Source organism: Canis lupus, chromosome 18 (genome assembly GCF_003254725.2).
Source record: "Canis lupus dingo isolate Sandy chromosome 18, ASM325472v2, whole genome shotgun sequence".
Classification (NCBI taxonomy): domain Eukaryota; kingdom Metazoa; phylum Chordata; class Mammalia; order Carnivora; family Canidae; genus Canis; species Canis lupus.
In genome coordinates, this window is record NC_064260.1 from 22,509,935 (window position 1) to 22,524,369 (window position 14,435).

Below are 14,435 nucleotides of genomic sequence, written 5' to 3' on the forward strand. Positions count from 1 at the left end.
AGAACAGTAAATGATACTTCAGAAAACCAGCAGAAGTTAACACATTTTTAATTTACATCATTTTAATCTCTCATCAGAGTAAGTATCCCAGCTAATATAACAGCTATCAATAATCATCAATGCTGTTATTATCATAAAATAGATTTCATTTATAACAAGGGTACACAAGTCTCCTCTCTCAAGAATATTTAAATCACATAATTCTTCATCGCCTGCTGTCAGTTCCTTCCTGGGCTTTCACAGACATAATACACACATAGCCTACCAACAGCTGTCCTGCAGACAAAGTGATTTCTGTGCCTTCTCACTGGGTAGAAGCCACCAGATTTCTTTTAAAAATGTATTCTTCTAGCCTCTCTATTCTCACTTATATTATCTCATCTTCACTATAATTATTTCTTAACTTCAGAGAATTTCTGAGCTCTTGTGCTGTTTTGGGTTTTTTGCCTCTTCGCCCTGAATGTCCCCAAATTTCTACCTATTAAAATATATATCTTTTTGTTTAATGTAGTGCCTTCACGTGCTGGGTTAACATTAACTGACTTCTTGAAGATTAATTTTCTATCCTTAAACAGTGTTGAGCTCATCTGTGTCACTAGTGGCCCCTTTATGCTTTGATAGGTCAGGAAGGTTTACCCAAAGACTTGAAGAAATAAATTGTGGACTTCTGAGAAGACACCCACCAATGGGGAACCTGCTCTCATCACTTCTTCACTTTATGAACTGACTTAGGCTGTTATTAATGACTCTCAACTAAAGAGTGAAGCATGCCTTCCCAGTATGTATCAAAATTGCTGGCAGGGAAAGAGGATATACAGTTTGGAAAAGTGTATTCAATTTTGTGTTAAAATTGTATTTATAATGCGAAAATATTGCCTGTTTTTCCCTCCCATTACAGGTATGATCGCAGTTAAGAGTACCTTAAGTTTGGTAGGCAGGAGTATGAACTTTAAAGTTAAACTAATAACACTGCTTACTAAACAATAAATATCACTGCATATTACACTATTAATTTGGGTTGTATGGGACAGAGTGCAACGAATAAAAATGCTCAGTATCTTTAAACCAATTTTTACTTTATAGGCCAAACTTATCAAAAATTGCGGCAATATTTTGGGCTTATTATTAAAGAAAATATTTAATAATTCTTTAAATTTACAATTAGCAGAGAAGGAGGGAGGAAGGAAAGGATGAGAGGAAAACAATGTCATCCTATGAAACCAGTGATAAACTAAGCATCATTTGTGCAAGACAATATCAATTAAGAGCATGAACACAATGAATAAATGTACTCACCTCGGTTAAATGAGGATTGGGATTAAAACCACAGAGGCTACATACAGTGGTTTGACACTCAGTGCATGTGTTAAAATTGGCCTTTTCTGGAACATGCAACAGAAGTTCAGTGGTATTGCAAAGAGGACAGATGGTTTTAGGGAGGCCTTGTACTGGAGTCTGTGCTGCAGATGGAGATGATGATGGCTGCAGAGGTTTCCCAGCTCCTGTTTGGCTTATTGACTTTGTAGATTGCTGAGCTGAAGGCTTTGCTGGGCCAGGCTGTTGAGGAGGGGGTTTTGCTGGACCAGACTGCTGAGGTGAAGGCTTTGCAGAGCCAGGCTGTTGAGGAGGGGGCTTTGCCAGGCCAGACTGTTGAGGAGGGGGCTTTGCCGGGCCAGGCTGTTGAGGAGGGGGCTTTGCCGGGCCAGCCTGATGAGGAGGGGGCTTTGCCGGGCCAGCCTGATGAGGGGGTTTTGCTGGGCCAGGAGACTGAGCTGGCATTTTTCCTGGCCCAGGCTGCTGAGCCAGAGACTTTGTTGGCCCAACCTGCTGAGATGGAGTCTTTGTAGGCCCAGGTGGCTGAGCCAGAGACTGTGGCCCAGGTTGGTGAGCTGGGGATTTTGATGGCCCTGGCTGTTGGGGTAGGGGCTTTGCGGGCCCTGGCTGCTGAGATGGAAGTTTCTCTGACCCAGTGTGTTGAGCTTGAGGCTTTGCAGGCCCAACAAGCTGAGCTGGAGACTTTGTCCCAGGCTGCTGAGGAGCAGGCTTTGTTGTCCCTGGTGGCTGGGCTAGGGGCTTTGCTGTCCCTGGCTGTTGAGCTGAGGGCTTTGCAGGCCCAGGGTGTGGTGTGGCAACTTTTTCAGGTCCAGATTGCTGGGCTGGAGGTTTTCCAGGACTTGCTTGCTGAATAGGTGGTTTGGATGGGCTTTGCACTGAGGGTTTAACAGATTCTCCCCTCACGGTGTCTGACTGTTTAGTCTGAGGCCTGGTTGCATCTCTTTGAGGTGGCAATTGTGCCTGGTCTGTCTGAGGTGCCTGGGTAAGCCCCTGAATTGGCTTTACTGTCCCTGGAGGTTGTGATTTCATTTTTTCTGGTTGCTGAGAAGTTACTGATTTGGGAGAGCCATCCTGCTGTGGTGGGACCCTCACAGGTCCTTGCTGCTTAGGACCTGGCTTAGGTGACGGTTGTGATGGAGGCTTTGTGATTCCTTCAGGTTTTCCTTGCTCTTTCTGAGCTATTTTTTGTTTCTTGGCAGTTTCTTCCTGGGATGCATCAGAGTCTGATATCAAATCAAAAGGGTTGAATTTATTTACAACAGAGGAGACAGCACTTAAAGGGTTAACCTCTGAGAGGAAGCCAGGCATCATACTAGACTTGTGCTCTTCCTTCAGATCAGTTCGGGACTTTGATTCTCTCAAGCTAATAGTGGAAGGACTCCGTCCAGGTGACTTCTGCTCTGACCTCAAAGCGTCTGTGGTTCTACTCTTACTGAGACCAGGCTGAGCTGAACGTCCAGGGTCTGGCGGTTTTCCTGGTTGCTTTGGAGGATGACTACTATCCAATTCTTGCTTCCTGGAAGAGTGAAACAAAAAGAAGTAAAAATAATGGAAAATATCTAAACTCAAAGTAATATCAATGAGCCGTTGCTTTCTTAGGGCCTCAAAATTATGCAGGTATAAATATACCTAAACACATTTTTGCAGCATCCTATAAGTGATCATTAAATGTGTTAAGTCTTTGTTACTTTCTTGACATGGGTAGAGATTTTCGACAACGTAAACAAAAGGGGGAAAAAATCAATACTCGCTACTATAAGTGACAAAAAATTAAGATATCTAGTTAGACATTACTTATAATAGTTTTCATTTACACTTAATTGAATCTGGCCATTCTTTTTTTTTTTTTTTAATTATAATAACTTTTTTTTTTTTAATTTTATTTATTTATTTACGATAGTCACAGAGAGAGAGAGAGAGGCAGAGACACAGGCAGAGAGAGAAGCAGGCTCCATGCACCGGGAACCCGACGTGGGATTCGATCCCGGGTCTCCAGGATCGCGCCCTGAGCCAAAGGCAGGCGCCAAACCGCTGCGCCACCCAGGGATCCCAAATCTGGCCATTCTTAAAACCTAATTAAATATATTAACTCAATAAATCAGTGCAGGGCTACGTTCTAGTACATTCATGTTTGAAGAATATTATTCTTCCAAATACTAACAGCACCGAGAATTAAAACTATTCATTTTAAAAGGTGGGAGCATGTTGCAATTGTTTTCGTTTGTTTTACTTGATTACAAGAAGTTACATTACTCATATGAGGCACACATGACATCATGGAAGGTTTTAGTAAAGGAGGTTACTTGATGCATTTCCAGGGACTCTGAGAAAGTTGATAATCTATTCAATTTTACCCTGTTACTCTAAAAAGATAATATTCCTCAAATATTATCCTTATTAAACTTTGTAAAATGAGAAGTCCTACTTTAATTAGAAATTTTTGAGAAACAATTCCGTATTTCTTCTAGAAGAAAACTGTTGTCATTTAATTATTTTCCCAATAGCTAATTCTTAATGTGAGATCTCTATGCAAAATACGGATAGACACTTAAAGAATCTTGAGATATAGCCTGGCATACAGATAGCAACAGCTGGTTGTGACCTCATTTGTGAAAGTATTGTTACTTTTCTCAGAAGAAGAAAACATAATAATCTCTTTACTGAATGTTTTCTATAACATTTACTATTGCCACTGTGAGATTCTTGGTAATTTTATAATAAAATTGACAAAGACTTAAGACTGTAACTACTGTGCAAAATTTCTTTTAATGCAGAGACAAACATACATGATGGAGTTTTTAAAATAGTTTTGGAAACGTGATCACGTTTAAATGACTATGATTAAATAATTAAAATAGCTGATTTCTTATACTTTTAACCAAAAATTAAATACATTAATTTTTTTTAAATAAGCCATTCTTTACTGATTAAATCACAACCAATAGGAATAGGCTGTATTGGAATTAAGTAAAATTACAAATATTTCATTTGATATATGAAACTTTTTAATTTTAGAAAAAGATTTTTTAATTAAAAAGAGAAAGTTATTCAGCATCACTGAAAATATGAGATGATCACAATAAAGTTCTACAGGTTTCAATTTGTTTTGTGAAAACTTAGCTGCTAATAAGCCAGATTATACATTTTTAATTTTTTTTTTAAGATTTTATTCATCTATTTATGAGAGACACAGAGAGAGGCAGAGACATAGGCAGAGGGAGAAGCAGGCTCCATGCTAAATAGCAAAAAATCAAAAGAAAATAATCTATAAAAGCCATTCTATGCAAGAAGTGATATTCTAATAAAAGGTGAAAAAAAGAACTCTTAGTTTTGGCAATTTCCTCCAGGAAAAAAGCTGCAAAAACTTTAGATGACTTAAACAAGGAACTAAAATTATTACCCTAATTAATTCCAACGGTTCTAAGGTATCTTTTAAAGTACTATATTTCCACTTGGAGAAAATAATTTTGAATGTTTCTTTACTGACCACTCTATGTGTTCCCTTCCACAGGAAGATAGACGAGCTATACTAAACAACCGAAAATGGATTTCAAAAATTTCATTGTATAGATCTTCACATTATTCTAAAAATGTTCCACACTCAATTAATAAAATCTACCACTCCGGTGAAGGGCACATTCTCAGGAACTGCATTTCAGAAGTATCTATCTTATAAGTAATCATTTAAGTAACTAATTAAACTGGTTCCCTTGTAGAGTCCTAGAGACCTATAATGTAAAGAGTACCAAAAAAAAAAAAAAAATATATATATATATATATATATACACTCTTAATTTAACTAAGTTATTCTTTCTTGAAAATACCATTAAACTTAATCATTATTTTTGTGTTGTTTCACATAATCCAACAATTATACAAAAAAAAAGCTTTGTGAAAATGAAATATTTGTGGTATCAACACCAAAATTTAAATCTGCTTACAGCAGAAATTATAATTGCATGTACCTCCTTACAAATATGTTATACAATAAAATCCCCGTGAGAATACTGATACAGCTATAAAGATGCCCCTACAATTTAAACTAATTTTAGCTATTAAACATGGAAATATGGATATAAGAAATAGATAATAACTAAAAGAATATATAGGCTTAATACTGAACAAAAAATATAAAGGTGTCTCAGCTAATTGTGGTCTTTTGATGAATTTTTGTTTGGTGTTAACATTCTGTTAAAAAGAAAAATGACTAAAATGCAATCTGTGTCTTATAATACTAGACTGTGATCTCCTAGATAATCTATTTTTCATCACCAAAACCAAACCTGTTAACTAGAGCATTGGTGTTTGATGAATGAATGGATGAATAACAATGAATGAATGAATGAAACAGGTTTTTGTTTTATGCTAGATTAATGTTTCTTGAATTTTTTTCAAATTCTTCACAGTCCTGAGATATAAGTGAAACATTCTACTGGAATGGAAACATCCATTTTAGAACCTGGACTTGGCCTGCTACTCTAGGAAGAAAAAAAAGTTGTGGAGTTGTCTACCAGTAGGAGAGGCCCAAAAGAATACTGAAGAAAATAATGGAGTCAGTCAGAATTCCTATAAAATATTGTATGAGTCAGAAGCATTTTTCAGTACAGCCCTTCTTATATCCATAGCTGTACATAGAATGAGTAGAACAAGTGATAAAATTTCCTTTCCCTGGGTCTTCAATAAATCAAAAATCCAGAAGCATTTTGTTTGTAACCTGTAACTTCTAGCTTGTAACAACCCACGTTTTATACAACCTCCTTTTTCATGACTACTATCATCCCCTGATTAAAATTTGCCTTTTACAGATTAGCAGAAAAAAATATTTCAGCTACAAATGAGGCAAATGTGTTCACATAGAAGAATGTAAAAGCAGTTGGAAAGCTAAAAAAAATTTTTTAATGGAGCACAACAGGCAATGACACTTAAGAGTGCTGAGTCACATAAAATTTTTTGATATTAGAAATATAAGCAACTTGGGAAATAGCTATTCATTTTTATAATGCAGAGGTTACTAGGGCTTTAAAACACTAAGAGATTCATCCAAGGTTATAACTAGTTAGTCACAGACATCTGGTATCCAGACTCCAGGTGGAGGTGGGAAGGGAAGTGGGAGTCTCACTACATTGCACTGACTTTTCCATATGTTTAAAAAAAAAAAAAAAAAAAAAGGTATGAGTTATTTTGATGTATCTAATGGTGAAGAATTCAACATACAATTTGTCTGGAGCCATCATTGCCAATGCCATTCACTGCTGATACTGAGATTACTACTCTTGATATTTATAGTTCTTCCGATTAGAATTCAAAGAAAAACATCCCTGTCAATTTCCAACTAATGCTCTCAATGATTCTACAATATAGGTAAGACAAATGTCATGTGCCATATTTGGAGGCAAGGAAACTGAGGCACCTACGGCTGAGAAGCATACATAATTTGTCATGAGTCTGTTAAAATTAATAGGATAAGAACCTAGTTCTCTGGGCTCTCAACCCTTATTTAAAAACAAAATACCACATCTAATTGACACAGTTAACCTCTTCAAGCTAAATAATTTGGAGATACTTTCTTATATATTCTTAAGGTAGTTTGCTTCTAAAAATCGAAATGATAAACCAAGTGTTTCTTTGGTTATCACATACAGGGATAATATCTTTCCAAAAATTATGTACCTTTTATAAAAATCTTTCACGAAAATATACACAGGTTTCAAAAATCAGAAGCATATTGTTTTAAATAGTTAGATGAAGCTTTCACCAGTAACTGTTGAGGCCACAGAATAATCTATTAATAAAAATTCCACTATAACAAAATTATCAGTGCAGAATCCAATATAAGTACAGCATAAAACCACAGTTTCATGGGCTGAAATAGTATTTTTAAGTCACCGTCTTAATAGAAAAAAATAATGTAGGTATAAAAGCTCACACTTTTTCTTGGTCTGTGTAACCAGCATTCTAAACCTGTTGCATGTACCCCTTAGGAAAAACTGTAGAAGAGCTGGCATACATTTCTAAAAGGCTAATAAAAAGTATTATACCTCATTATTACCCTATGAAAATCTAATATATGAATGTTCAAAATTTTTTTTCAAGTCAGGTTTTCATCAGTAGAGAAAAATGGTACATATCATAAACTGTCATACTTAAGGTAATGGATAAAAAAGGCTTTATACCAAAGAAATAGCCCCATATATTACTAGTTTGAAAACACAGAAAGCACATTGAATATATAGGAGCAAGTTCTTACTAGTAGCGGTGGCTTCAAGAACATAGGATTTTCAGCTGATATATTCCAAGTATTTAAGATTTTATGTTAAAAATATCGCAACTATCCATTACACTTCTATGTCAGATTTAAATAATTACCTGGCAAGGTATATACATACGTACAAGTATATATATATATAGTATATACTGTATACTATATACATATATATACTTATATGATAGTTTCCAAGTTAAAATACTTTTATGAAGTAGAGGATGAGAGCTTACACCTACAACATGCAGATCTTTCGTATTTGCAAGATCTCAAATGAAAACTGTAGGTCTCCGTCCAGTTACAAGGAAGGACTGGCTTCAGCACCATGGACAGAGAACCGTTCTCCAAGGGAGGGTGTAAAGTTAAAGGGTTTGTTTACAATGAAAAAGCCGAGGCAGGCACAATGATTATAGCCTCTTAGTGCTCTAATTAGAAAACAACTAATTCATTAGATGAAGGAAAATGGAGAGCTAGAGAGGGAAATTAATACGTTAATATCACAGACTAGCTCTTAATTGCCCGTGCAAGCTGTCATTCTTTTGTTTTGACTTGAAAAGTATGTATTGGAAACTAATTTTAAGGCAACACAAATCCACACGTTTTTCCACCAACTAGGGTACTTTTGCATATAAAAGAGCAATAGTTTAAAGAACAGCATATGCTAATTCAGAAATACACGTACAGCACCTGCTCTGCTGCGACCAAGCCATCTGTTTAATGCCACGACGTATTTTAGGGTCTGTCGTGGACTATAAAAGGTGCCTTCCTTCCTTCCTTCCATGCCTTCCACCTCGGCAGCTCCTGTTCTGGGGGGGGGAGGGGGGTCACCTCCGGGGACTAAAGGTATCAGGCAGGGATATTTCAGACATGAAATACAGGTCGAACCTGCCGGAACGCCCGGGCGCCGCGAGACAGCGGGCACCCGGCCCTCCCGGCTCCCGGCTCCCGGCTCCCGGCTCCCGCGCGTCCCTGCTCCTGCGGAGGGCTCCCGGGCCGGGACACACTGCGGGCCGTCCGTGCCCCGGCCCCGGGAGCCGCCTGCGCCGCGCCGCTGCCCACCCGCGGGCCCACACCGGCGGCGGCGCCGCGCAAGCACCGCCCGCCCGCCCGCGCCCGCGCCCGCCGGAGCCACCGACCGCCCGGCAGATGCATCATGCTTTGCGTGCCTGTGCAAGGGAGGCGGCTCCGCCGCGGCCGGGGCCACGCTTCCCGGGGGCAGCCCCCGCGCCCTTGACAGGACGGCGGCGATCTGCCGGCGCTCCTCGTCGCTCAGCCGGCTCAGGTCCGCCTCCACGCCCGCCGGGCCCGCGGCGAGCGGGCAGCTCCCCGCCCCGTCGGCCCCGCCGCCGGCCGCCGCCGCCGCCGCCGCCGCCGCCAGCCCCTCCGGGAGCCCGGCCCCTTCCAGGCTCGCCTCGTTGCCCATGGCTCGGGCGCTCGGACGCCGCGCTGCCTCCTGGCGCCGCGGGGAAGCCGGGGGCCGCCGGGGACCGCCGGGGACCGCCGGGGCCGCGCTCGGGCCGCGGAACGCCGGGCGCGCGCTACTCCCGCTCACAGCTCACGCCCGCGGCCGCCTCCATGGCGCCCCGGTCCCCGCAGCCGCGCCGCCGCCCCGACCGGGAGAAGCGCGTCTGAGCCGCGCCGCCCGGCGCCGCCCGCCCCCCCCGCCGCCGCGCCGCGCCCCGCCCCCTCGCCCGCGCCGCGCCCCGCCCTCCGCCGCCGCCGCCGCCGCCGCCGCCGCGCCCCGCGCCCCGCCCCCCGCCGCCGCGCCCTCCCAGTGCGCACGCGCCGCTCGGAGCAGGTGACGGCCGCGCCCGCCCCGCCCCGCCCCCTCCGCGCCCGCGCCCGCGCCCGTCGACCCCCGCCCCCCGCCCAGGAGCCGGGAGCCCGCAGCGAGCGCGGGGCGGAGCAGCCGGCCTTTCTCTCTGGCCAGTGCCGGGAGTCACGACCTGCGTCCCCCGGGCGGGGCGGGGCGGGAGGGCCGCCGCTGGGCCCTTCTTTGGATTCCTGGGATCTGTAGTTCCAGTTGGGTTTTTTTTTTCCCCCCCTTACGAGAGGGTTTTTAAAGGTGTTAGGAATGGATTCGGGTAGCTGGAGATGAACCTGTGACACCTTTGGGGCTAATTCCCGCAAAGCAGCTAAAACTGGAGCTTTGCCTTGAGGGCTCCTGCAGACCGATCACCTGGGCACCTTAGGGGCGGCAGCAGCAGGCAGGTAGGCAGCGACCGCCGGTGCCGGGGGCGTCCCTAAGGGGCCGCACTACATAGAGGGTCCTGGGGAAGCGCGCTGGGCCAGTGCAGCAAGATCCGGACTCCAGAATATTAAGAGGTTAAAGTGGTGTGAGGTTTGGAGAACATGAACTCAGTCCCGTTTGGGGTACAGGCTGGACAGAAGAGCCCAGACGTCCGGTTCCCTTGCGCGGACGCAGCAGGCCAGCCGCGGAGACACCTGAGGACCCCCTCGACCCACCCGCGAACCGTCCCCGCCGCTGCATCTCCTCCAAGGGGAGGCTTCAGGGCAGCGCTGGGTCTGAGCCCAAGTTCTGCTAACAAAATGGACCTGATGTCCCCATTATTGACGTTCAAGAAAGTCAAAAGCTAACACCTGGGAACAAATAAATACACAGAAATGAATAAATTGCTCAGAGACTTTCCAAGTTTTTAGGATGATCATGATAATAGTTTAATAATTTGCATTCCGCTTGTATCAAAACCAAAAAACGACACCGTTACCACAGTGTGTGACTTGGCGCTGCTTTTCAAAGACGTCTAGTCGCCAGATGAAGTATCATTAGTGGTTGGGTTCCTACAAAACCTTTGCATAAACTTTGATTCTCTTAAACACACTGAGATAGGACTTCACTGAGATAGGACTTGCAAAGTCAAAATGGAAAGAGCCAGACATTTAAATAAAGACAGTGCTTTCCCCTCACACAAACAAACGACATGAGGCAACCTGACATTCTGATGGCCACACCTGGAGACAAATACACTATCATCATAGTTCCTGGAAATGAGTTAGCTTCAAAAAAGGAGATAATTGGTACATAACTTGGAATCTCTGGCAAAATGAGTAACTGCTCCAATGCCTAAATAGCCCTATGAATCACTAACACTGGATGGAGATGAGGAAGGAGAAGATTCACACGCTGGTTATTTTCCTATAACATGCTCAAGTTATGTAAAAATAAAATACATTTGATGTATTGAAATCCACAAACCACAAGCTTAAAGAAATAAGATCAACACTTTCAAAGTCTAGCCTCAGGATAATGATGAAACTACAAAACAGATTGTTAACTATATTCTCTCCCATTATAGATGGCAAGGAGCCTGTAAAGTAGTAACAAGTGATAATCAATATGCAAAGGAATGTGCACAGACTAAATAAAAAGTAATAATTTGTAAGATGGGATCTTATAGCCCATCGTGAATACATGCACATTCACCTTCTCCTTCCCTCCTCTCCCAGGAGCAATCATCATCAGAAAACAGGAAAATGGGATGGATGGTAGAAAGAGTAAATGGACTGTGAAGTGGAAACATTTTGGTTGTTGAGGTTTTAAAATAATTTTGCCCTTAGGACCTTTATGCCTGTGAGTTTCAAAAAGTATTTCTTTTTTCAGTCTTCCATTTGGGCTTAACAGTTGCTTGTGCTTGGGAGGTGTTTCTGATCTGAAGAAAATACCAGAGCAGAAGCCAGGTGCATTACTTGCGTGTGAATTCTCAGAATTCTGGGGGTACAAAAAGTTAAATGTTATAGATGATTTTATCTATACTTTCTCTCCTTGCTTACTCAGGAAAATATCACAATTAATTTTATTCTGCAAATTAACTAATGGTGCTATATTCAAAGTGTTTGTTGCTCTCTATTCATTTGAATTTAGATTTAAGAAGCTGATAGTTTGGCTCCAGTTCACTCAGTCTGATAGGCAGGTCATGAAATTAATTAATTTTTGAAAACCTCCACTCCTATATACCATTATGTCTTTCTAAAATGACTCCTAAACTCTCGAAAGTCAGGTATTTTCCTTTGTTTACCTTTTTTGTCTCACTTTCCCATGTAGTTCCTATTTTAGTCAATTAGAACCAATCTAAATGTGATAATTAACAATTAAATATGATTAGATAATGAATCCTTGGAATGAAATTGCCCAGTCTACCCATGTCTTTACAGATACCACTCAACCTAGGATTAAATCAAATAGACCATCTTGTGTGTCACATGTGCAATACTTGAATAAATTCAGGATTTGCAAAAATTAAAGTTAGAATAATCTTCACCAATATAGAAGAATGTGTAGTCTTACTAGTCTTTAAAAACCTACAATTAAACAATCTTCATATAATTTAATTTAGCCTTTTAATTAAAAATAATAACATATTAAACTCTATTTCGTAAGCAAGTATCTGAATACTGGCTTAATTATTAAATGCCCATTACATCCATATTAAAACCATTATTATAGCACAAGTGAATCTTTTATAAAATAGGCTTTATGAAATACCATAAGCTAAATTTGAGAGTATATAAATTTGACCTTTACAGAAAATAATTTAGCAATACTTATCAAGAGCCTTAAAAGAGTCATAATCTGTGATACACTTCTGGAAATCAGTCCTAAAGAGATCGTTTGAGTTATAAAACCAGTTTGTGGGGAAAAAAATGCTCACTTGAGTATTCTTTATAATAGTAATAAATAAAAAGCCATTACTGCCTCAATAAACGAGAATGGAGAAGTAAAATCTGATGCAACCAGATGAATGTATTTTATGAAATATTTAAAACAATGTTTTTAAAGAGTTTATTACAACATAGAAAAAATTTCACAAAGTATACATGCGATAATTTTTCATAAAGTTATGTGATCACAATTCTGCAAAAAAATTAAAATATTCTAATGCATAGGAAAAAAGCCAAGAAATAAATCAAATCAACCAACAAACAAAACCCATATATATTTAATGGGAGGATCATAGACAATATTACTTTTCCTAATTTTTTATAATTTTCAAATTTTTCAGAATGAATGTGGATTTCTTTTTATGATGTAAGAGCTCCAATAATTATGACTAATCATTTTAAAACAACAGAAATAATGGAACCTGTTAAGCTAGATAAGCAAAATGCTAAATCGTTTTGTGACAAATACCTATGAAGAAACTGGAAAAAGAAAATGCCGTGGCATAAACCCTAACAGTGATTTCATGTGATTAGGTGAGTGATAAAATGCAAACTATTCTTATACTTTCTATATTTAAAAGATCATGAATTTTAGTGTACATGTGCAAGTATGTATTCATGTGTAAATATAGACAGTATGACATTATTTTTATATAGGCACATTTTTTTTAATGTTCCTTCTCTAATAGAAGATAAGAGAGATTTGTGTTAATTTTGTGGAGCAAGGACCTGCAGTGGTTTAAGGTCTGACTTCATTTTTTGCTATGGTTGATCTGCTTCTCAATTGCAGCTCTAAGCCATTTTTGTTAGCTTTGCTTTAAAATGAGATTTGCAACTACAGAGGAGGAAATTCAAGTGAGATTGCAGTTGATTATGAACCAGCTTCTCAATTTTGAGGGAAAAAACATGAGAAGTATTTTAGAAAAAAGTTTGATAAATTTATTTTTGAATTCTGACATCTGGACTATCAGGCAGTTGTTTTTGTTTTTTTTCTTTTTCCCCTTCATACTTATTCTACAGCAAATCCGTAATTTAAGATAAAAGAAAAAGTTACTTGTATTTAAAATATGTTCCTATAGACATAGGCTGTATAAAATCTTAAGAATAAAATTAGTTACTATGCCACCTTACATAAATTGAAAATCACTAAGAAATCATGAGGTTATAACTTAGATGATTCAGCATTATTTACTCACCTGTTTTCTAAAGAGGCTTTAGAATTCGGAACCTACTCTTTGGAAAATGGAGACATTTGTGAGCATGTCTTATTCTTTATGATTTTTTTGGTTGACAGTGTCTGACTTTAAATCCTAGTTCTGACATCTTAACATCTATTTGGGTTAGTAAGTCACTGACTTTTTAGAATGTGAGGCTCCTTGACTGTAAAGACGGAGAAAATAATGTACTCCCTCATAGGGTCCTTGTGATTATTACAATAATAATAAGTATAATAATATAATAATAATAATAAGATGTAAATGCACTTTTAAAGTAGGAAACACATTGGGACGTCTGGGTGGCTCAGTGGTTGAGCACCTGCCTTCAGCCCAGGGAGTGATCCCAGGGTCCTGGAATCGAGGCCCACATCGGGCTCCCTGCATGGAGCCTGCTTCTCCCTCTGCCTGTGTCTCTGCCTCTGTCTCTCTTTCATGAATAAATAAATCTTTAAAAATAAAAAGTAAAATAGATAAACTAGGAAACACATCAGCACAGTTGTGGTAGACTGTTACAATACTGGTATAAGATGAATCACACCTCCCTGCATCAGCTGCTCTTGACAGGGGGACTGCCATGCTTTCCAGGAAGAGATACTGTTTCCTTTCCCTTTGACTAGAACTGAACCTCTTACCAAGAGAATGTGGCGGGAGAGGCGTGTAACTTCCAAGGCTAACCTTCCAATCTGGCCCTCTTCATACTCAGAGACTTCTGTGCTCTGAAGAAGCCCGGGAGGTGAGACTCCGAGAAGAGAGGAGTTCATTTACCCCAGTCTCCAGAGATCGCAGCGGTGGCTTTGGTGAGTCCCACTGGAGAACCCTGTCCCTGCTGCCGTATCTGCTGGCTATATTTACACCACTGAATCAGGTGGGATGAACAGAACTGCCCAATCAACCCAAAGAAGTAGAATAATAGTTATTATAATAATTACTGTCTTATGTTA

General features: G+C 40.5%; 1 protein-coding gene across 5 annotated transcripts in view; it reads right to left on the reverse strand.

Annotated features, from left to right (window-relative positions):
• Positions 1-9,051, reverse strand: part of PCLO (piccolo presynaptic cytomatrix protein) — a 390,134-nt gene extending 381,083 nt beyond the window's left edge. For 4 of the 5 annotated variants that reach the window (XM_049096822.1, XM_049096821.1, XM_049096819.1 and 1 more), the window contains exons 1-2: positions 8,764-9,035; positions 1,297-2,851 (exon numbers count right to left, since the gene is read on the reverse strand). In XM_049096822.1, the coding sequence (XP_048952779.1) occupies positions 1,297-2,851; positions 8,764-9,020 (1,812 nt within the window). In that variant the 5' untranslated portion in view covers positions 9,021-9,035. Of the gene's footprint in view, positions 1-1,296; positions 2,852-8,763 lie in introns of all 5 variants that reach the window. The other variant, XM_025449195.3, reaches the window with a different exon arrangement.
• Positions 9,052-14,435: the final 5,384 nt, after the last annotated feature.